This window comes from Sus scrofa, chromosome 1, assembly GCF_000003025.6.
Source record: "Sus scrofa isolate TJ Tabasco breed Duroc chromosome 1, Sscrofa11.1, whole genome shotgun sequence".
NCBI classification, from domain to species: Eukaryota; Metazoa; Chordata; class Mammalia; order Artiodactyla; family Suidae; genus Sus; species Sus scrofa.
In genome coordinates, this window is record NC_010443.5 from 14669032 (window position 1) to 14691999 (window position 22968).

Consider the following 22968-nt stretch of genomic DNA (forward strand, 5'->3'; position numbering starts at 1 on the left):
ATTCTTTTTGATATGATGATAAATGGGATGGTTTCCCAAATTTCTCCTTCTGATCTTTCATTGTTAATATGTAGAAATGCAATAGATTTCTGTGTATTAATTTTATATCCTGCAACTTTAACAAATCCATGGAGGAGCTCTACCGGTTTTCTGGTAGTGTCGCTATCACTGCCAGAATAAAGACCCATTTCTCAGGCTGACTTCATCTAAGTCACCACTTAAATGGATTAAGTTCTAGCCAATGAAGACTAGTTGGAAGAAGTGTTGGATGGTTCCTGGAAAGGGGCAGACAGGTGTCCTTCCACATTTCCTTCTACCTGGTGACTGGAATGAGGCCAGAGCCCCAGCAGCAAGCTTGCACTAAGAGGTGGCACTGAGGAGGAAAGTTATTGCTAGGAGGGTGAAGCAGAAAGAGAGAATAAGCCAGAACCAGGGATGACCATGGAGCTATCCTACAAAACACGGAATGTCTCTGTCCATGCTTCTTTTTGGAGAAAAAGAAAGAAATGTCTCTCCTAACCAAGCCACTGTTATTACAGTGTGTTTCAATCCATTCATAACCAATGCTGGCTATAAAGCAACTGGCGTAATATGAGTTATGCAAAGAACTGGAGTTCTGCCACACAGTTTCAGCATCTGCATTTGCATTTGTGTGTAAGGCTATGCTTGTGTCAATCAGTAGCACAACTTTAATCATCCCAGGTTAATGAGGAAAGAGCAAAGGTAGAGTTAATACATAAATAATGTGTTTGTGCAAAGGGAGGCCAAACTAAGTCATGGTATACCTATCTGCAGTAGCAAAATAAAATACATGGTAGAATAATAGCTCTGTCCTTAGACAACATAAACTATAGGTGTGCCAAACTCAAAAAAGCCTATACCACAAGCAATCGGTACTACACATTCTTATTAATGGTGATTTGGTGAAATAAAATCTAGTATATCAAATTAATATTGCTAAATTTTTAATTTTTTATACTTTTTTTTAATGGCCATACCTCTGGCATACAGAAGTTCCCAGGCTAGGGGTCAGATCAGAGCTGTAGCTGCCAGCCAACAGCACAGCCATGGCAACACCAGATCTGAGCAGCATCTGTGACCTACACCACAGCTTGCAGCAATGCTGGACCTTAACCCAGTGAGTGAGGCCAGGAATCAAACCCACATCCTCACAGACACTATGTTGGGTTCGTAAGCCACTGAGCCACAACGGGAACTCCTATTTTTATACTTTGTTTTGATTTCTAACTTGTTTTGGACTTTATAATGGTAAAAATGGAATAGGATTAGGAAACTTCTATACAGTATTAAGTTTGTATATATGAAGCAATGTTATAATAAAATTATTTTGACTCAACAGAGAGGGGAAATTTAGGAAAGAGTATTTTTCTTTCAAAAAGAGATTTCTACAGTACTTACATTTGCAAGCCCAATTAAAATGTAATAGTGCATCTGGAAAGGTCTGCTTTTTCCTAGTCTAGAATTCCAGGGGAAATTTACTACATGGGTCTTAAAGAGGAAGACTTGGGTAAACTAGGAATCAAAGTCTTCAACCATGTTTTGCAACATACATAGAAATGCATACAAAAAACCGCACACAAATGTTTGTAGCAGCCTTATTCATAATAAACAAAAAACATGGAAACAATACAAATGTCCATCAAATATTAAAGAGATGAATAAAATGTGGTATATCTATACAAGGGAATATTACTCAGCCATTAAAAAGAACTGGGATGATTAACTGTAGTGTCAGCTTGGCTGGGTCACAGTGCCCAGATATTTGGTCAAACATTATAACGAATTTCCTGTGAGGGTGTTTTGGCATAAGATTAACATTTAAATTAGTGGATTTTGAATAAAGCAGACTGTTCTTCTTTAATGTAGGTGGGCTTAATCCAATCAGTTGAATGCCTGAATAGAACAAAAGACCTTTCCCTAAGCAAGACAGAACTCTACCAGCAGACAGCCTTTAGACTTGAACTACAATATTGGCTCTTCCTGGGTCTCCAGTCCAGATTTTGAACCTTCCAGGCTCCACAATCATGTGGATCGATTCCTTAAAATAAATCTCCATTTGTATATATATACACAATCAGTTACTTCTGTTTCTCTGGAGAAGCCTAATATAGGAATAAAGTACTGATCACAACTTGGGTGAACTTTCAAAATATGGTACATGAAGAAGCAGAAGCAAAAAGCCACATTTTATATTATTCCATTTCAATGAAATGTCCTGAATGGGCAAACACAAAGAGACAGAAAGTAGATTAGTGGTTTACTGAGTCTGGGGAAAGGAAGAATACAGAGAAGTGTGTGGATCTCTTTATGCAAAATAGGACAACAAAGTAAACACACGAGCCAACTTTATTTACTTTCCTGTCTCTCTTCCCCTTTTCATCCGAGCATTCCAGAAGAGGAGGCCACCATCTTTGTTTCCACTTCTCCTTCCTTCTTCAGCCTACTGATATTTGACTTTTGTTAGAGCCTCACTCAACCACCATGATCTACTGCTATACATGCTTGAGCCACAGATGTCCCAAAGCCAAGTGTAGCAAAACAGCCCTTCAGTCTTCATCTTACTGCCACACCTGATGCTATTGATCGCAGCTTTATTCTGGAGTCCTTTTGCTCTTCTTATCTCTCTTTCTCTTTTTAGTCTCTTTCCTGACAATTTCACTCATCTTCTTGAAATTCACCAGTGGTTCCCCAGGTCCCAGAGCAAAAGCCCAGCACGGCACGCAAGGTCCTGTGTGATCTGGCCCCTGTCCTCTGCCCAATTTCTTCTCCCACAGCTCCCTGACTCCCAGAAGTCATGGTGCTAGCAGCAGCCAGTCAGAGCTTCCATTCACCTGCTTATTGCATTTAATCACCATTTGCATTCTGTTTTCAATCTGCCTATATCTCAGTTATTCCCATTCCGCCTCCACAATATTTACATATGCACAGATCACCCATATGACCCATTTTCTCCTTTAACTCAACCACCTTTATAACTTAAAAAAAATTATTTTAAAGGGAATTTTATACGACTTTATAAAATGTGCCACAAATGGAAGATAACATTATAAAACAAACACTGTATAATGAAAAAAAAAAAAAACAGTATTAGTAGGTTCTACTGCTGCTACTCAGCACTGAGCTTAAGGCTTATTCTTACAGGGTTTTGTTGTTGTTGTTTTGTTTTGCTTTGTCTTTTTAGGGCCACACTCACAGCATATGGAAGTTCCCAGGCTAAGGGTCAAATCAGAGCTGCAGTTCCCAGTCTACGCAGGATCCGAGCCACATCTGAGACTACACCACAGCTCATGGCAACACCATATCCTTAACGCACTGAGCGGGGCCAGGGATCGAACCTGCAACCTCATGGATACTGGTGAACTACAATGGAAACTCCCTATTCTTTGTTTAAAACATAGCCCAGCAAGTGTTCTAGAGGCATAAGGACATAGTAATCTCTAAATAAGATTTTCTTCTTGATGGTGAAAGAATTGAAAGAAAAATTAATGGGAACCCATTCTTCACTTCAGGATTGAACATCATATAATACCCTGTCCCGTACCATCTAGAAGAATTGTGTACACACCAGAAGTGTGTACCCCACACTTAAAAAGGTTGCTTCACACCACTGAGGCTGGAATTGGGAATTTGTAAGCCAGCCACTGTGACTGGACCCACGCGCTGCATAATCACATCACTGCGAGAGCAAAGATTTCATTATGAGAATCAGGCTTGTTTGTGAAAAAGTCAAATGGAAAGACCCCTTGAAAATGATTAAGATAATCTGGGCCAAAAATGATGCAAACCTAAAGCCAATGTCACCGAAACCAAAAGGAAACAGGGTCTCCAGACACAGCCCTGGGTTTCCACCACCTGCTTTCCTGCTTCCGCCCTCTTCCCACTTCTGCTTCCTGCTACAGGAAGTGCAGCTCCTCTCACCCCAACACCACTTCTGGCCCAGGGGTTGTCCTTTCCCAGGCTTCCTGCTGCTCCTCTCACTACACTTAGCCAGGAGCACGTTTAGGGGATCTGCTCCAAGCCTCTGATGGCGGGGCCACCCCCCACCGGCTCCACAGTGAGCTCTCCAGCACCCATCTCCATCTACCTTCCGTGTCCCCCACGAGCGCAAATGGAACTTCAGGCTCCAGGGAATGGGTGCAATCAGCCCCAGCACCTCCTGCAGCCCCTTTCCAGACAGGGTGGGAGCACCTGTGCTGACGTCAAGGACTGGCCCCCAACCAAATAGACACACCCCCAATGTTCACTCTCATGGACTGCGGGGGGTGGAGGGGTCGGGGGGATCCAGGATACTTACCTCTGATATTTCCCCACCCACAGCACCCCTTCAGAGGCTCCCCTGCCTTCCCCCCTCCTTTACATTCAAATATGTTCCCTCCCCTGGGCCAAGTCTGCCCTCCCCTGCTCCCGGGAAATAAGCCTCAATTTGGTAGCCTCGTGCTGATGCCAGAAGGGCTTCAGGGGGAAACGAGGAAAACAGAGTGAGAAATATGCCCTAAAATATTGTCCTGCTACACAGGTTCAAGTGCTGGCCTCACTCCACATTCCTGTCCCCAGTGGTCTGTCTCCAGATTCAGGAACATTCCAAAAGTGCATTTCAGAGTGCCCGTCTGCAGAGAGCAAGGCCATCGCTGTTGTCTGTATTTACGTGCGTGTGCGTGTGTGTGAAGTTATTGCCAGTGATGAGCATACGTGACATTGTTTTTTTGTTGTTGTTGACATTTAAACATTTTTATTAAATCCCCAGTTTTAATGTCATTCTTCTCGGTAGCCCTTAGAAGCCGAACACCTCTAATACAGGAAGCGCATCACCCCAACCTGTCTGCCCCTTCACTGCCCCGAGTAACACATCCCACAGCAAAACACACCTGTTTGCCAACTGACTCTTCTCAGCGAACAATTTTTTTTCAGGGCCGCACCAACGGCATACGGAAGTTCCCAAGCTAGGGGTCAAATAGGAACTACACGGCCTACACCACAGCCATGGCGACAAAGGATCCTTTAACCACTGATGGAGGCCAGGGATTGAACTGCATCCTCGTGGATACTAGCCGGGTCCTTACCCACTGAGCCACAACGGGAACTCCCTGTGCTCATTTTTCTCTAAGCAAATTCCTGTAGGAAAATCCCTACATGATCCCTAATATCATCGCCACCCCTGCTTTGAAGAAATGTTTGTTTTTTTTTTCTGTATGTCACACCACTGCTCTGACTGACTTTTCACCCAGCAACTAAAGCTTCAATATAAAGAGACACGAAATTGATCCACTGTGCCGATTTATGTGATTTTTGCGTTTTTCTCACAACTCGAGAAAATCAGAGGAAGTTTTCTGCTTTTTTCTCTGGTGTATCCCTTCTAAAGCTGTCACTCTTTCGTGTAAACATCTATGGAAACGGCAACAAGGAAACAGAGCTGAGCACTTGCCTTAAGCTCATTGGTGTCGGCCAGTTTGGCTTTGAGCTCAGTATTCATTTGTCGACACAGGCTGAGCTCCTTCTGCAGCCTCTCCACCTGTTTCTGCAACTTCCTGATGGTGACCTTGGCCTCGTCCCGCTCCACAGTCAGGGCCGATCGCATCTGCCTCTCCTCCTCCAGCTGGGCTATTTTCTGCCGGAGGAGGTTCACGTGCAGCTCCTTGCTCTCCAGTCTTTCTTTCTGAGTCTTTAGCTGGTTGGATATAAACAGGGTTTTTTAAAAAAAAATAATAATCATCATTGAACAGTCAGTAAATATAAGCGAATGACTCAGATGCGTGATCTTTATCTACACTTCAATAAGACTCATTTGTAAGCCATCAAAAAAGGTTATTGGATCCTTTTTCCTGATTGCCTTTTTTTTTTTATCTTTATTCTTCCAAGAATTAATTCGGTAGCTGAAAAATATGAGACAAAAGAGCCACAGAAAATGTGCAAAGGAGTAGGCTTTCAGGGCCTGATTCTTTCCTACATTATGTGCATCATAATAAAAATGCAAAATTACTTTTAAAACTACTAAAATGGCCTTGTCAAGAGCAGAATGTAATAAGACAGACAAAATCCTCTCCAACACCCCATGGCAACTATACTTGTGCTGGTCTTTTCTGAAAGAAGATAAAGTGCAAATTAGGACCAAAAACCCAGACTAATTTCAAGCCCTGAGAACCAGGTTGAGTCATACCAAACACGTGAGGTGGTATACTTTTTTGTTTTTGTTTTTGTTTTGTCTTTTTGCCTTTTCTAGGGCCGCTTCTGCGGCATATGGAGATTCCTAGGCTAGGGGTCAAATCGAAGCTGTAGCCACCGGCCTACACCAGAGCCACAGCAACTCGGGATCCGAGACACGTCTGCGACCTACACCACAGCTCACGGCAATGCCGGATCCTTAACCCACTGAGCAAGGTCAGGGATCGAACCCTCAACCTCATGGTGCCTAGTCGGATTCGTTAACCACTGAGCCATGACGGGAACTCCGTGGTATATTTTTAAAGGAAGCAATGTGAAGGAGATGAGGAAACCTTTGTTTATACATGGAAAATCTTGGAAAAAGAAGGGCCTCCAAGAAGGTGTTAGTTCACTGGTGTCTTTTTTTATACGCTGGACCTACCCCATCCACAAACCAAGCTGAACGTGGTCTGCAAACAGCACTGATCATTGACAGGCAAACCTCTCTCTCTCTTTCCTTTCTTTCTTTTTTTGCTGTGCCCACGGCATATGGAAGTTTCCGGGCTGGGCATCAAACTGGTGCCAGCACAGAGACAGGCTGGACCATTAACGCATTGTACAACAGCGGGAACACCTCAACACTGCTTTTATTTTTTTTTAATGATTTTTTTTCCATGATAGCTGGTTTACAGTGTTTTGTCAATTTTCTACTGTACAGCAAAGTGGCCCAGTCTCACATACATATATACATTCTTTTTCTCACATTATTCTCCATCATCTTCCATCAGAAGCGACCAGATACAGTTCCCAGTGCTATACAGCAGGATCTGACAGGCAAACTTGACAAAGTTTTTAGAAAAAGATTACAGACACTGCAAGGAGAAAAAAAAAAAAATCCTCCCAGGCTTCCCCATGTCACAAGTGACAGGAAGCTCTTTCATCAGTTACAAACATTGGGAACCAAAATCATGTAGAATTATAGAATGTTAGTGCTGAAATCAGCACATTTTCCCTAATTTATACTCTGCATTAGTAAAGAGTTCCGAGGTATAAAGGATTTACTGAAACGCAGGCTCAAGTATCTGCCTAAAGTGGCAGCACTGTCCGTGTTCGCATGCTTTTTTTAACAAGGCCCTTTTAGTATTTCTCTAAACTCCCTTTCCTGAGCTTCTTCATGTCAGATTCCACTCTACTGCAACTTTAGCCTGGTAGGTTCTATACACTGGTCATTGTCATAATTATACAATAGTTAAGAAGGAAAGGGGAGTTCCTGTTGCGGCTTAGCAGAAACAAATCCAACTAGTATCCACGAGGATGCAGGTTTGATCCCTGGCCTCATTCAGTGGGTTAAAGATCCAGTGTTACCATAAGCTGTGGTGTAGGTTGTAGACACAACTCAGATCCTGCATCGCTGTGGCTGTGGTGTAGGCCGGCAGCTGTAGCTCCACTGCAACCCCTACCCTGGGAACTCCCATATGCCTTAGGTGTGGCCCTAAAAAGTGAAAGAAAGGAAGGAAGGAAGGAAGGAAGGAAGGAAGGAAGGAAGGAAGGAAGGAAAAAGGAACAGTGTTGGATATCGAGGGGAAAAATCAATTATCTGAGGAGAACTTCGGAAAGAATTATAGCTCTCTGATGGCAATAGGAGCTGTCTGCTTTCTTTTATAAAATATTCCTAAAGTTACAGTAAATGGCAAAGACGTCAAACATGAGGAGAGCATCTTCTATGAACCAAGAGTTCAAAAATGCTATTTATTAAAAATTAACCACCTCACGAGGTAGGTACCATCCTCATCTTACATACAAGGCAACACCACAGAGAGGCATATAATTTGCGCAATGTCACACAGCTTGGTGGAGCCATATTGAGAACCCAGATGCGACTCATTCAACAGCCTGTACCCTATAATTCCACCACAGAATTTTCTCCTAAGAACTCTTCTAAGGACACATCTGGGTTTGCCTTTTTCTTTCCCCGATGCCAATAATTATATAACTAATAATCATGTTTTTATTCTTTCCATCCATTCATTCATTTCTGTAGTTTAAACTGTTTCTTACTCCTCCTTTGAGGGGGAGGAAAGTAGCTCTTTACTTTCTAGTGCAAGAGAGCTTATATAAAGGCGAGACGGCTAGATGACCCCTAGCTTCCTCTTCTCCCACAGGCATAGAAACAGTAGACTTTTTAGTGAGGCAAACAGCTCCCCAGAGTAAAGGCTGCCGTTTCCAGCCTCCCTGGCTGCTCGGTTTAGCCGTCAACATGTGGGGCCCGTGGGATCCAAACACAAGTTCACAAAGAAAACTCTGGGAGCCTCCTTTCAAAGCCAGCTCCCTTATGTGCTTTTGCATCTCTCTGTTTCATCCCTTTCTTTTTTCACCTGCTGCCCAGCACACAAATACAATCGTTCTAGGCACCACGGTGAACTACGAAGATAAGGGCCACCCTAGGGAGGGGAAATTAATGAGCTGAAATGAGCCTGAGTCCTTGTGAACTTGATAGAGCGGAGCTGCCACAGTCCCCCTAAGCTGCTTACCTCCAAAAATGTATGTGCAGGAAAAAAAAAAAAAAAAAAAAAAAAAAGAACAAACCCAAACAGCCAGTTCTACTTGTTTAAGCCACTATAACTCTGGGCCTCTGTGACTCACAACCAAACATAACCTTAGATGATACACTTGTAATAGAGACGCAGATTCTAAATGCAGATTTGGATAATCTGTTTCCTAGTCACCTTGGTAAATCCGGTCGGGTACATTTTTTTCAATGAGTAAGTTTCTCAGAAATTCCTTTTCTCGGAGTTCCCGTCGTGGCACAGTGGTTAACGAATCCGACTAGGAACCATGAGGTTGTGGGTTCGGTCCCTGCCCTTGCTCAGTGGGTTAACGATCCGGCGTTGCCGTGAGCTGTGGTGTAGGTTGCAGACGCGGCTCGGATCCCGCGTTGCTGTGGCTCCGGCGTAGGCCGGTGGCTACAGCTCCGATTCAACCCCTAGCCTGGGAACCTCCATATGCCGCGGGAGCAGCCCAAGAAATAGCAACAGCAACAACAACAACAACAACAAAAAGAAATTCCTTTTCTCAAGACCGGCAGCATCCCCTACCTTTCTCTGTAAATTGTGGGCGATTGTCTTGTGTTCAATGACTGCGTTGCTCTCCAGGCGGACCAGTTGCTCCGTACGGGCTAAAACTACCTCCAGACGCATGTCGAAGCCAAGTTCGGCAGCCATCCGATCCAACTTCATTTTCTCCGAAAGCTGATCCAGGAACTGAAGATACTAAACCCAAGAACAAAAATGAAAATGGGACTCAAGAAGGGAGTTAACCAGTGATCTCACAGTTTCCTGCTCTTCTCCCCAAGCTTACAGGTAGCTCCCATTAAACCCAGTACAGAGCCTGGGCCCCGACTCCAGGGTCAGGTGATGAATTCCTGAACTACCCTGCCAGCCCCATGTCCTGCTCCCGGTCCATCCTGTCTTGGCCCTCCTGCCAGTGACCTTGATGGTAAGTCTATCATACATTCTTCTTAACCCTGCATGCTAACTACCTCTGCATTTCTCTGCTTTGACTACCTGCTGCTCCTACCATGACCCTCCCAGCTCCTGGGCTCCGACTATCCACTTGCCTTCCTAAGTGAGGTTCTACTCACCTACGTGGGTCCTGGCCTCAAAGGTGGGAACTGATGACTTAAGCAACTGCCACTTTACTCTTCTTGGGTCCCACAAATCACTCCAAAATCAGAGCCCTCCTTACAAACATACTTGGACAACATTTTTTAGGGGGTGGGGGAGGGTTTAGTTTAAGGTAAAATGCTTTAGAAAGTATTTGTAAGAGTTTTTAATATATCAAAGTTAAAGGAACAACATTCTAAAATAAAGCTGTATCTGGAGTTCCCATCATGATGCAGCAGAAATGAACGCGACTAGGAATCATGAGGTTTCAGGTTTGATCCCTGGCCTTGCTCAGTGGGTTAAGGATCCAGCATTGCCCTGAGCTGTGGTGTAGGTGGCAGGTTTGGCTCAGATCTGGCATTGCTGTGGCTGTGGTGTAGGCCAGTGGCTACAGCTCTGATTGGACCCCTAGCCTGGGAACCTCCATATGCTGTGGGTACAGCGCTAAAAAGACAAAAGACAAATAAAAAAATAAAATAAAATAAAGGTGTGTCAGAGAAGTCAAGGTCCATAGTTTAACAGGGGAAAGTTACAAAACTACTCTAGAATCCTCCACTTGATTTTTGTGACTTCTCTGGTCATGCCAGATATTAAGGCTCCCTGAGGGCTCGATGCATGAGTCAATCAATCAGTGATCTTCCTCTATCATAATTTCATGATTGGGGTTCTATCTTTGAAGTTTTCTTCTCATGGCAATCACTCCTTATCCACTTGGCATTTTCAGGCAATTATATGTTGAAATGAGTATCATTTCCTGATGGCTGAAGTAGGCCAGCTTAAAGCCCAGAACGACCTATTTCATTCATGAGGCTGAAATTACTTGTAAGTGTATATTTTCCAATTTTGTTAAAGAGCAGGCAGAAAACTTAATCTCTCCTGTATAAGTCACAGCCATCACAATCACCGCTACGGTATTGGGCGACCGGACCACACACAGGCTGCTCTTGTCTCTGAGCCATCAGTTTGTCGCTTCTTCATGAGGGGTCAGGCCTCCTCGTGGAATGTTTCATGTCTCATCTAGGCAAATGAGTGTGAAATAACTGCTATTGTTTGTATTTTAAATAAAATCGAGTTGGTACCTTTCCTGGGAAGATGCAAAAGCCTCTTTTTCTATTTCTACGTGTGACGCATCCACTTAGCAGGTGAGGACCTACGGCCCAAAGGGGATTGAGACAGGATCCAGCCAAGAGCCCAGAGAGGAACTGCCTTCTCCAGATCTTGGCTGAGCCTCCGAAAGTGACAGTTGCTTAAAGGATTTCTGTACATTTTATTCATCTGAATCGCGGTTTGGCATGAATATACTCTATTCTGTGTTGTGTAAACCTGTTACTTGTATTTACATTTAAACTGTATAATTTTGCTTTTCAGTCGTACATACCTACTATCCTAACTAGGACATGCATTTTATAGGCGATTATCTGTGGAAGATTCAGCATGGACAGAATGAGTTTACATGACATGCTTTCCCAACTGAGAGCTATTTGGGTGTAACTTCAATTAAAATTAATGAGTCTTCATCATAAAGGAGAGAAGAGGCAGCAATCTACCTAGAGGTCTTGGCTTTGCTATGTTTCTTCTGTTATTTAAAAAATATTTATTGATTCTTGCTCTAAGCCCTGGAGAAATCCAGAAAAAAAAAAATTCCCCTGGCCTCGAGAAGTTTGGGGTTGATTGGAAAAGAGGAATTAAAACATGGATGCAACAACATTGTAAAATAACTACCCTTTAATTTAAAAAAATAAAGAAGGGAGGAAGAGAGGTAGGAAGGAAGGATGGGGGAATGAAGGAAAAAAACATGGCTACAGTAAGGGTAATTAGTGCCATGACAGAGCTAGGTCCATGCTGCATGAAGAACTAAGCCTCAGAGGACAGCCTTCCAGAGGAAGGGTCACTGGACCTGCATCTTGAAGGGACAGCCATTCCCAGGGGAAGGTGAGAGGAACATTTTCTAAGAGAGAACAGCCATGTGTAGTCCAGGTTGCCAAACGGGCCCCTCTTTTCTTTGGCCACGTGCCTGTTTTTCACAAATTTGGACACGGATGCCTTTGGACCCGGTGACCACAGACGGCCCACCCTACCAGCACCCTGGGGAAGTTTCCCACTTTGCTACCACTCGCTGGAGAGGCTAAAGGTAACATTAGCTAGAGGAACCTGGAGTTAGGAAGTAGCCCGGTCCCAGGAGACTCAAGCAGGACAAGAAGGAATCACCACCTGATCCCGAGGGCCATACAGAGCCCTTGACCAGTTTTAAGATCGAGGAAGATAAGCTTAGACTTGCATTTTATTAAGACCCCTCTGGGAGCAGGGGGGAGATGGGCTAGCAGGTTGCTTTGGCAGCCCATGCAAATTATCGAAATGCTCCAGACCAAAGCACTATATCAGAGGTGGGGGAGGGGATACTGAAACATCATTAAAGAGACAGAGTTAGAGTGCCTCGGAATCGATTTGAAAGAGGGAACTACTGAAGACGATGCTCAGGATTTTGGCTTGGGCAACTGAAAGCTCCTCTCGGGAGAGGCAGGAGAGGGACAAATTTGAGGAGAGGAATTGTTTGGGTTTTGAATATGTTTAGTGCCACATGTTCACGGAACATCTGGGGGCAGATTCCAGCTGTCAGATTTTTTTTTTTTTTTCCAATCTAAAATATCACACTCAGGTGCAATAATTCCTTTCCTACTCAAAATTTCACATGCCCTTTTCAGACACCTGTTAGGGAAACTCTCTTCGCCCTCCCACATGTCTCAAATCTAACCCCTATCTCCATTCACAAAACCACTACCTTCTAGACCCGTCCTGGCTTCTGACCCAAACTCTTCTAAGAATTCCCCAACGGGCTCCCTCCTCTAGCTTCTCGACGCACAGAGCCACTCTGCCCTCAGAGAAGACTTTCTTTTTGTCCAAACCCTTCTAGGACTTTCCTTTAGCTGTAGGATAAAGCCTCGTGTGATTAGCCTGCTCTACCCGGGTTGTTTCCTACCCACCTCCAGAGCTGCCCTGTGCCTCTGCCTCCCCAAGCACCACATCCCAGCCTCCGTGTCACCCTCCACTCCTCCATCCTTCCGGCTGTCCCCTCCCCTCAAATTCCCTCCCCAGCTCCTCTACCTGGCAAGCTCCTGCTTGTCCTTTAAGGTCTCTCTCAAATGCTACCTCTTGTATAAACATGGCTCATTCCCTCATGCACAGAAGTAGGAAAGAACTCCTCTCTCTGAATTCCCACTGAATTTTACACCTATCTCTGTTCATAGCACCAACTGTCCTCACGTGTCCTGATGTGCCTGCCTCAGCCACGAAATTGGAGCATGCATCTCTGCATATCCAACCCTCAACACAAGCATGATGGCCCCTCAACGTTGTTAAGTACAGAGAATGAAAATGAATGAGTGTCTGGAGCACAGATTTTTCCACCTAACAGAGCTTTTCCTGCCAAATTCTGCACCCATGCTCATGAGCCTTTCTCTTCCTCCCTACTGACTCCCACGACCCACAAACATGTATCCTGCCACTCTGTCCAATAAAACCTTTCTTTGATCCTGTTTGGCACAGCTTCCGCTTCATGCCTCTCTTTTCCTTGGTCATCAGACGCCACAGTCATCTAAATCTCTAGCCTGTCCCTAGTGAGTCGCCCCTCAGCCCGAGGCAAACTGGATTCTCTTCTCTACCCCCCTGCTAAAACTGCCTCTTGGAGGTCACTGGTGGTCTTCTGGGGTCAGACTCTAAGTGGGGACCCTTCTCTTCTCACTCTTCTCTCCTTCTCTCCGACAGGGTTATCATTTCTGAGTCTCTCCACACCGCAATCTCAGCTCCACAGTGCTGTGACTTTTCTAAAATACGGTGATATTCAGAAATCACTTATTAGGAGTTCCTGCCATGGCTCAGTGGTTAACGAATCCAACTGGGAACCATGAGGTTGCGGGTTCCATCCCTGGCCTTGCTCAGTGGGTTAGGGATCTGGCATTGCCATGAGCTGTGGTGTAGGTCGCAGACGCAGCTCGGATCTGGTGTTGCTGTGGCTGTGGTGTAGGCAGGCGGCTACAGCTCCAATTTGACCCCTAGCCTGGGAACCTCCACATGCTGCGGGAGCGGCCTTAGAAAAGGCAAAAAAACGAAAAGACCAAAAAAAAAAAAAATCACTTATGACAGTCATAGTCGACAGAATAAAGAGTATTCAATATTCAGAATCCAAGCCGTTTCAGTCTCTTCTCCTGCCATAGCCCCACCACGAATGCCACGCTCCTGCCACACAGGACGAGCTACTCTGCGCTCTCAGAACACGCTGGGCACTTACGACCTTCCCTGCTTTTGGTTAACCTCTTGCCCCTACAGTCTCTGCTCTTCGTCTCCACTAAAATCCTAGTAATCCTTCCAAGATGAACTTGATCATCTCGTGCCCTGTAAAACCCTCGCCTCCTCCAGAACCTCTCGCCCTCTTCACTGGGCTCCTGCAGCACGCTATGGATCAAAACATGTGTTCTCACTTATCCCATTATAGTGCAGCAAATTATTTGCATGTCTGTCCCCTCTATTAAATTATGCGCCTTTTATGATCAAGAAATGTAGGCTGGAGTTCCCGTCGTGGCGCAGTGGTTAACGAATCCGACTAGCAACCATGAGGTTGCGGGTTCGGTCCCTGCCCTTGCTCAGTGGGTTAACGATCCGGCGTTGCCGTGAGCTGTGGTGTAGGTTGCAGACGCGGCTCGGATCCCGCGTTGCTGTGGCTCTGGCGTAGGCCGGTGGCTACAGCTCTGATTCAACCCCTAGCCTGGGAAACTCCATATGCCGCGGGAGCGGCCCAAGAAATAGCAACAACAACAACAACAACAACAACAACAACAAAAAAGACAAAAAGACAAAAAAAAAAAAAAAAGAATTGTAGGCTATTCATATCTTACCCCTCCACACCTTCAGAGTCGCATATATAATAGACGTCCAATCAATAGCTATTGAATTGAAGTGAATTCATTTGAATCACGTGGGAGTTCCCGTGGTGGCTCAGCGGGTTAAAAACCTGACTAGTCTCCACGAGGATGTAGGTTCAATACCTGGCCCTGCTCAGTGGGTTTAAGGACCCCACGTTGCTGTGGCTGCGGTGTAGGCCAGGCAGCTGCAGCTCTGATTCGACCCCTAGTCTGGGAACTTCCATATGCCACAGGTGTGGCCCTATAAATTAATTAATTAAAATAAAATCTGGCACTCTGAACTATATTTTTAAAAAATTTTTTTGAATCTCGGAAGCTCCAAACAACAGGAAGAAACCCCATGACAATACCCATCATTCCTTGAAATTTAGTCATGACTCTGAACTTAACCAATCTATCAAAGTACTATAAAATTCAAAATCTTCACAGGTAAAATTTGATACTGCAATAGATGTGTCTGCCCATGAACACGCCCTCAGGTTATTACTTTTTGCTTCTCAACATGCAAGGTGTCTCGCAAAACATCTCCAGAAACCAGCTCTCCCTCCAGGTGGGTCAGCTGACCCTGAAGGGTCTCCAACTTGTTTTCTGCTTTCTGGGCTCTCTGCAGAGCTTTCTGGTGAAACCCAGACTCGTTTCCCAACTGTTCAACAAGCTCAGAGATTTGGGCTTCAAGCTGAGTGACCATCTGGAAACAAAGAAACAGAACAAGGATAAGCCTTGTTTTAGATGCACCAAAGTGTTAACATCTAGGGCTCAGCCCATGCAGCACGACTATTTATATCACCAACTTCCAGATTCTCGGTAAAAATTAAATTAAAAACAGGTAACTGATAGCTGGATTTGCCTATGCTGGAAACAAATCTACATTCATCATCTAATAAAATATTTTTACTTGGTGTTTTTAATGTTTATACAATTCCTGAAACAGGTTCCTCGATCAGCATTTACGGGTAACATTTACTTACCCCTAAAACTACTATGAATTTAGGAGTTTCAAAGCTTAGTTGGAAGAAGAATTCAGACAGAAAGTACTTTGAAAACCTATAACCATGTTCCAGAGGAACTCCTCGACCACATACAGCAGATTAAGATGCGCAGTGGTTAACGAATCCGACTAGGAACCATGAGGTTGTGGGTTCGCTCCCTGGTCTTGCTCAGTGGGTTAAAGGATCTGGCATTGCTGTGAGCTGTGATGTAGGTTGCAGACGCGGCTCGGATCCCACATTGCTGTGGCTCTGGTGTAGGCTGGTGGCTACAGCTCCGGTTAGACCCCCAGTCTGGGAACCTCCATATGCCGCAGGAGCGGCCCAAGAAATGGCAAAAAGACAAAAAAAAAAAAAAAAAAAAAAAAAAGATTACACAGTGTGTTAATCTCTTTTTTTTTTTTACTTTTTTTTTTTCCCCGCTGTACAGCATGGGGATCAAGTTATTCTTACACGTATACATTTTTCCCCCACCCTTTGTTCTGTTGCAATATGAGACAGTGTGTTAATCTTGATAGGTAATCTTAAAATGTAATCGGGAATCCAAGTGCAGAAAGATTTTTTTCAAGCTTTTAAAAACTTTCTATTGAGTATTGGCTACTTATGCGTTACTTTTGGTGGTACTCCATCTCTGCTGCATAGTCATCGTTTTAACTTTTGAAAGGTCAAAATTGCTTTAATATAGTGACTCTAAACAGGGTGAATATCAGAGTATGAGGCAGGGGGATTTCATTTCCACCTCCTCTTCTAGAGCATAAAATCACTGTTTCTCCATTAAAGGACCCCAAACTCACCACAACCCTGTACCTCGCCCAATGCATCCATTCTTTCCTCTTCCTTTCTTTGTCCCGACCTTCCCTTAAACCAAGAGCTTAAATTTACCAAACACCTCGGGTATTCAAATTGATTCTGCCAAAACCAGCTTTCAGAAAATGTTGAATTCAATTAAACCACCAAGTCTGAGGTCATAAATTTGTTTGGTGTTGATGGTTTGTTTTGGAAAAAGAAAGGGGTAATGTAATAGATATTTACATGACAGTACCATTGTCAAAGAAATTAAAATATCTTTTACAGATTCAGGCTTAAAAAAAAAAAAACCTTCTGGCTGCCTATCTATAAACTACCAAACATAAAGGCAGGAAGACATTCAAGCTGTCTTCAAAAGGCTAGTATATGGAAGATCAGTAGGATTTGTTCTGAGTTGCCCTCAGAGTTCAAGTTGAGGACCAATGGGTATAAATCAAAGAACTGTATTTCAGTGTAAGGAGGAATCTCCCCAGTCCCCATAATCACAAAGTAAGGCATCCTCCTTGTAAAAGATTCATTAAAGACAAAAAAAAAAAAAGTGTAAATAAGCAAAACCTAATCCCCATGATGCCACCAGCCAGAGGCAACACCTTTAACCCATTAAAATCATTTATTTTTATGCATTGCTAAAATATATTTAAGATATTATGTATGTAATTTTGCGGTGCTGCTTTAACCTCGTATTTCAAGCATTTTCTTGTAGTGGATTCCCAGTCCCTGGAGGCGGCTAGAAGTTCGCTAATCATTTGTTAAGAATGTTATGGGGTGGACTGAGTGGCCACAATCAGAAAGGCTACACTCCTTATTCTCTAAACCCTCTCATTGCGAGTTTTAAGGCTCTCAAGGTCCCAAGCCTATAATGCAATTAATTCTATACCCTTGTGGGCACTTGAAATCAGATATTTGATGGCAAGCTGCTTGGCACCATACCTCAGGAATTATATTTCCTATGGAAATTTTAAATTGCTTTATAGACCATGAGGCGCTAAGAACTCTCATTTCACATTTCCTATCCTTAGTACTTAATAGTAGTAGATCTGATCTGAACGAAAGAAATGCAGTAAGTATGACGTACAAAGTAACCTACAAAACAAGGGCTATCAAACAACATCCTCAGGATGCTGTCTGTGGGGAGCTGCCTCATGACACCATGTTGTAAACGGGATGGCACGTGTTTCTGTGCAACTAGAAACATGATTTCACTTTGAACCCCAAGTCCAAAGTAAGTCTTCCTACCTGAAGATCCTTCAACCCTTCCCCGATCCCACAGTTGACCTGGCAAAGAATAAAGCCAAAGAGGAAACAGACGCAGAGAATCTCAGCTGGAGAGATGGAAAACTGTGTGTCACTTAGCCATGGTCAGCACGCTGCAGACCTTTCCGGAGGAGACCGAAGTCTTCCATGGAAATGGCTCAGTAAAGACCCCAGGCAACGGCAGTAACTAGACCCCGGGAGTGATAATGACCCTGGAAGAAGAAGCAGACATCTGATGTGGCCCAGACTCTGCGACAGGGACATCAGAATCAGATGGTCCTTTATTTTATTTTATTTTATTTTTTTTTTTTTTGTCTTTTTGCCATTTTTTGGGCCGCTCCCGCGGCATATGGAGATTCCCAGGCAAGGGGTCCAATCGGAGCTGTAGCTGCCAGCCTATGCCAGAGACACAGCAACGCAGGATCTGAGCCGCGTCTGCAACCTACACCACAGCTCACGGCAACGCCGGATCCTTAACCCAATGAGCAAGGGCAGGGACCGAACCCACAACCTCATGGTTCCTAGTCAGATTCGTTAACCACTACGCCACGACGGGAACTCCTGGGCCCTAATCCAATATGACTGGTGTCCTTATCGAAAGGAAATGTGAACAGAGAAACACACGAACAGAAGGAAAATTATGTGAAGACACAGAGAACGTGATCGATAAGCCGAGAAAAGCCTGAGGTTCCTAGAAGCATGAAACAGATGTTCTTTCACAGCACTCAAAGAAGACACCAACCCTGCTCACAAACACCTTGACTTTGAACTTCAAGCCTCCAGAATTGTGAGACAATAAATTTCTGTTGTTTAAGCCAGACAGGTAGTGGTACTTTGTCAAGGCCATCTGAGGAAATTCATACACTATAGGGGCTGGGAGAGCTAAAATCTCTGCGGGTGCACTTCCCAGATGTCCTCGTAGCCAGGAGTAACTCTGTGACGTAATGCTGGGCAATCAAATGTCAGTGAAAGTCTTGAAGCTTCTGGGCAAGTGGTGGGTTTAGGATGTCGGAAGACTAAGAACACAGCAGAATGATGGGATCAGATGGGGGTGAAGGGGCTGTGGAAACATTTCTGATCCTTTATGGCATCAGGTTGAGTCCCCACAGCTCCCACACCAGACTAAAAAAAAAAAAAAAAAAAACTCCAGTGGAGGAAAGACAGCCTGTGTGTGCTCTAAAGCAGAACAGAAGAGCTGTCCAGATGAATGTTCGTGAGTTTGTACTAATTGGTCTAGAAATAAGGAAATGGCATGGAAATCACTCATGGTCCTGTCTTCTCTGTACAGGTCAATTCTCAATCAGGTGATTAGCCAGCTAGGAAACTAAAGCTAAAAGTAAAAAAAAATAAAAATAAAAAATCAATAAAAATAAACAATACTTTGCCTCAAAATTCTAAACTGAAGTCAGAAAATGTCACAGATTTCTGTCATTGTACAAGAAATCATTATGTCAAAAGCACCCACTACGAGTGTCTTGAAATTCAAGGCGTCATAACATCAAAACACTCATTTAGAATTCCTGGGAACCTGACAAGCATTCCGCTAAGAGAGTGGTTTTCAACTGGGCACAATTTCACCTCCCAGGGACCCTCGACAATGTCTAGAGACATCTCTGATTGTCACGAATCGGGGAGAAGAGTATCTAGTGGCTGTTGGTGTCCCGTGGGTAGAAGCCAGAGATGCTGCTGATCCCCCTGCAATGAGTGGCCATCCCAGCAAAGCATTATCCAGCCCAAAATGTCAAGAGCTGAGACACCCCACTCTCAGATCCGAGCAAAGCATTTAAAAAGAAAATGACATTTTGCTGTCATCAGAAAAGCAAGGAACAAGTAAAAAGGACTTACTAAAAAGGTGTGGGTGGTGTCCTGAGTTTCTACTGAGAATTGCAAACACAGGAGAGTGACAATAAATAGCAAACAGGCAAACAAGAAAAGCGATGCTCAGGGAGTCAGAGCCACTGTAAAGTGGAGAGTTTGCCAGGCCCAGGGCACAGGGTTTTACTCAACTGTTGCCTGTGTGTTTCTCTGCAGCAGCTGGCAGGGGAGGCAGCCTCCTCAACAAACAGAGTCATCAAATGAGTAAAGCTCCCATTCTTCAGAAACACTTTTAAAACAATATATGAAATCCATTTTCTCCTGATTTTACATGAAGATGAGTCACACAAGATGCCAGCTATATGCTTGATTTCAGGCTTTTAAATAGTGAGAGCAGCTATTGGAAAAAATTACAGGGTAGGAAAGGCGGACAAAGGCACTCAAAAGACTTTGAATCGTTCTCATTTTTATGGGGCGAGGGGGAAGGCATATCCAGCTTAACCAATGTACATCACGTTGCTTCAGAAAATAAACATATACATCATGCTGACAATTTCCTGCCACGTTTTACATGCTGGAGTTAAAATCGTTTCAGGGAGACATTTGGAAAAGTAGAAAAGGGAAGTAGTCAAAGGAAATGGCGAAGACCCATTAGCGACTGAAGTACCTCTCTTACTATGTGAGGTAAATCACTCCATGAACTTGTTCTCCGTCCTGTAAATAACGGCCTTCCCCAATCCAGTGCCCACACGTGTCCTGGAGAATCCCGAGGTAACCCTGGTCATCTCAGAGACCCACACGTGATCCAGCCGAGAACGCGGTGCATCTACGGACCACCCTGCACCTGCCCAAAGCCGTCTCGAGGGCAGCTCCCAGAGCACCGGTGAGTTTGTCAGAGTTTTTAAAGGGAATTAAATATATTGTATCATTAAAGGATACACTTACAGATGCAACCCTGAACTCTGAGTTGGTGAGCACTCGGAGTGTTTTAGGAACACTGAAAGTTGGGGGCGAGCATGTCCCCTTTTGAGCAAAGAACGACCTCAACAGAAGAGAGAGTTCATGATAAAATTATACGTAGAATTCAGATATTATGTACCTTAAAACATCATTAATGTGAACCTCAATCATCTGGCTCTGATGATGATTTCAACAGAGTCTGAGCTGGCTGAAGGTGACTTGGCTGAGCAAAGCTTTAAGAAAATGAGTTATTAATACTGTAAATAAGATAACAAAATTAAGCGAGCTTCAATAATATGTGTGATTTAAACCACATTTAAATCCATTTGTGCAAGAGGTCCCCTGAAAGATGGGTTCCAGGTACCAATGCCATAGGAAAAAGGAAAGAAGGAGGGAGGAGGAGAGCCAGGAGGACCAGCCAGGGCGGCAAAAGTTCATGTTTATTGCTGCTATTTATTTGCCAGATAGTACGTTAAGGACCTCCTGACAGCTTTTTTCATTGAATGCTTGTAGCAAACAATAACCTTACAAGTCAGATACTGTTACAGGCCCAGGAACTCTTATCTGCAATTTCAAAATCCAAAAGGATCTCAAGGCTGATGTTTCTTTTTCCAAAACTCATTTGCTGGCAAAGCTTGACCTGACAGGATTTGGCAACAAACCCTGACCTAAAGTGACCAAGGCTATTTCCTAGTCTGGCTGGAGCCCCCGCAGCAGAGCTGCTCACAGCTTTTGCGGCAGAAGATGAATGTGGTTGATGGTAGTGCCCCCCCACCACCACCACCCCCCACATCCCTGGCCCCAGGAGTGTGTAAGAGCGCTTCCTCATCACCTTTCTGGGTATTCTTTTACCTTCCTAAACCCTGAGAAAGTCTCACTTTGAAACCACAGCAGGCCCCGAGGGTTTCGGATAAGGGCTGTGGACCCTGGGCTGTCCCTGTACAGCAGGCGAGGAAACAAAATCTCCGAGGCCATCATCTCGGGAACCTGCCCAAGGCCACATCTGGAGCGAGTGAGTGTGCAAGGAAGAGAGGCTTCAGCGTGGGTAGCCCTGACTCCAGAATCCGCCTCGGAGTGCGCTGTCAGGCCTCAGAACTCTAATATCCAATCGAAAGTAGTACAACCATGCTAATTTATTTATTTTATGTCTTTTTAGGGCTGTACCTGCGGCATAAGGAAGTTCCCAGGCTAGGGTTTGAGTCGGAGCTGCAGCTGCCGCCCTACACCACAGCCACAGCAATGCCAGATCCAAGCTGCATCTGCCACCTACACCACAGCTCACAGCGCGGGATCTTTAATCCACAGATTGGGGCCAGGGATCAAACCCACGTCTTCATGGATACTAGTTGGATTCACTATCCCTGAGCCACAACGGGAACTCCAATACAACCATGTTTAAATGCGACCTTTAACTAACTCAGTGACTAGCCACTAAATGAAGCGTTGGCTGCCCTTAAGAAGCTTGTAAGCAGCCATCACCCACTCACCTGTTTCCCGCTCTCTTCCTGGCTGCCCATTTCTCGAATCCTCTCCAATATGGCGTCCTCCGTGGGTTTAAGTGGGCCGGAGCCACCCCTCAGGTGGGCTGCAATTTTCTCCCTAAAAGAGGAATACTGGCTCTGTGAGGCTGCGGCTGCATCCAGACTGGCCTTGCAACTCTTTTCCAACTCCAAGGAGCTTTTCTTCAAGAGGCTCAGCTCCTGCTTTGAGGCATCCCAGACCCGCTGGCCAGCAAGCAGCCTTTCTTGGAGGATCTTAACTTCCTTTTCAAGGGCTTCTTTTGCCTCTACAGCAGTGAGCAAGTCCTAAAATAATTTCAGAAAGTGAAGACAATAGCATTAGCAGCCAATGAGGGGTGCCTGCTTTTGCTTCTCATTTACCTGGCTCACTCATGACTTTAAGGAGTTAGGGTTAAATGCACTCCCATTTCAATTCTCTCCTCATGAAGTTATTAAATTGTAGGAGTTCCCTGGTGGCCTAGTGGATATGGATCTGGCATTGTCACTGCTGTGGCTCAGGTCACTGCTATAGCATGGGTTTGACCCCTGGATGGGGAACTCCCACATGCCCTGGGCACAACCAAAAAAAAAAAAAAGAGTTCTTAAATTGTAAAGCTGTGTTAGGTAAATTGACGTGTTTGAAAAAGAGAAAGGGGAGTTCCCGTCATGGCGCAGTGGTTAACGAATCCGACTAGGAACCATGAGGTTGCGGGTTCGGTCCCTGCCCTTGCTCAGTGGGTTACGATCCGGCGTTGCCGTGAGCTGTGGTGTAGGTTGCAGACACGGCTCGGATCCCGCGTTGCTGTGGCTCTGGCGTAGGCCGGTGGCTACAGCTCCTTTCAACTCCTAGCCTGGGAACCTCCATATGCCGCGGCAGCGGCCCAAGAAATAGCAACAACAACAACAACAA

The 22968-nt window shown here is 44.7% G+C and overlaps 1 protein-coding gene across 5 annotated transcripts in view; it reads right to left on the reverse strand.

The window, feature by feature from the left end:
• Positions 1-22968, reverse strand: part of CCDC170 (coiled-coil domain containing 170) — a 101599-nt gene that overhangs the window by 19579 nt on the left and 59052 nt on the right. For 3 of the 5 annotated variants that reach the window (XM_021086697.1, XM_005659135.3, XM_013992484.2), the window contains exons 6-9: positions 22047-22364; positions 15225-15425; positions 9255-9428; positions 5444-5686 (exon numbers count right to left, since the gene is read on the reverse strand). In XM_021086697.1, the coding sequence (XP_020942356.1) occupies positions 5444-5686; positions 9255-9428; positions 15225-15425; positions 22047-22364 (936 nt within the window). The remainder of the gene's footprint in view (positions 1-5443; positions 5687-9254; positions 9429-15224; positions 15426-22046; positions 22365-22968) is intronic. The other 2 variants (XM_005659136.3, XM_005659137.3) reach the window with 2 other exon arrangements.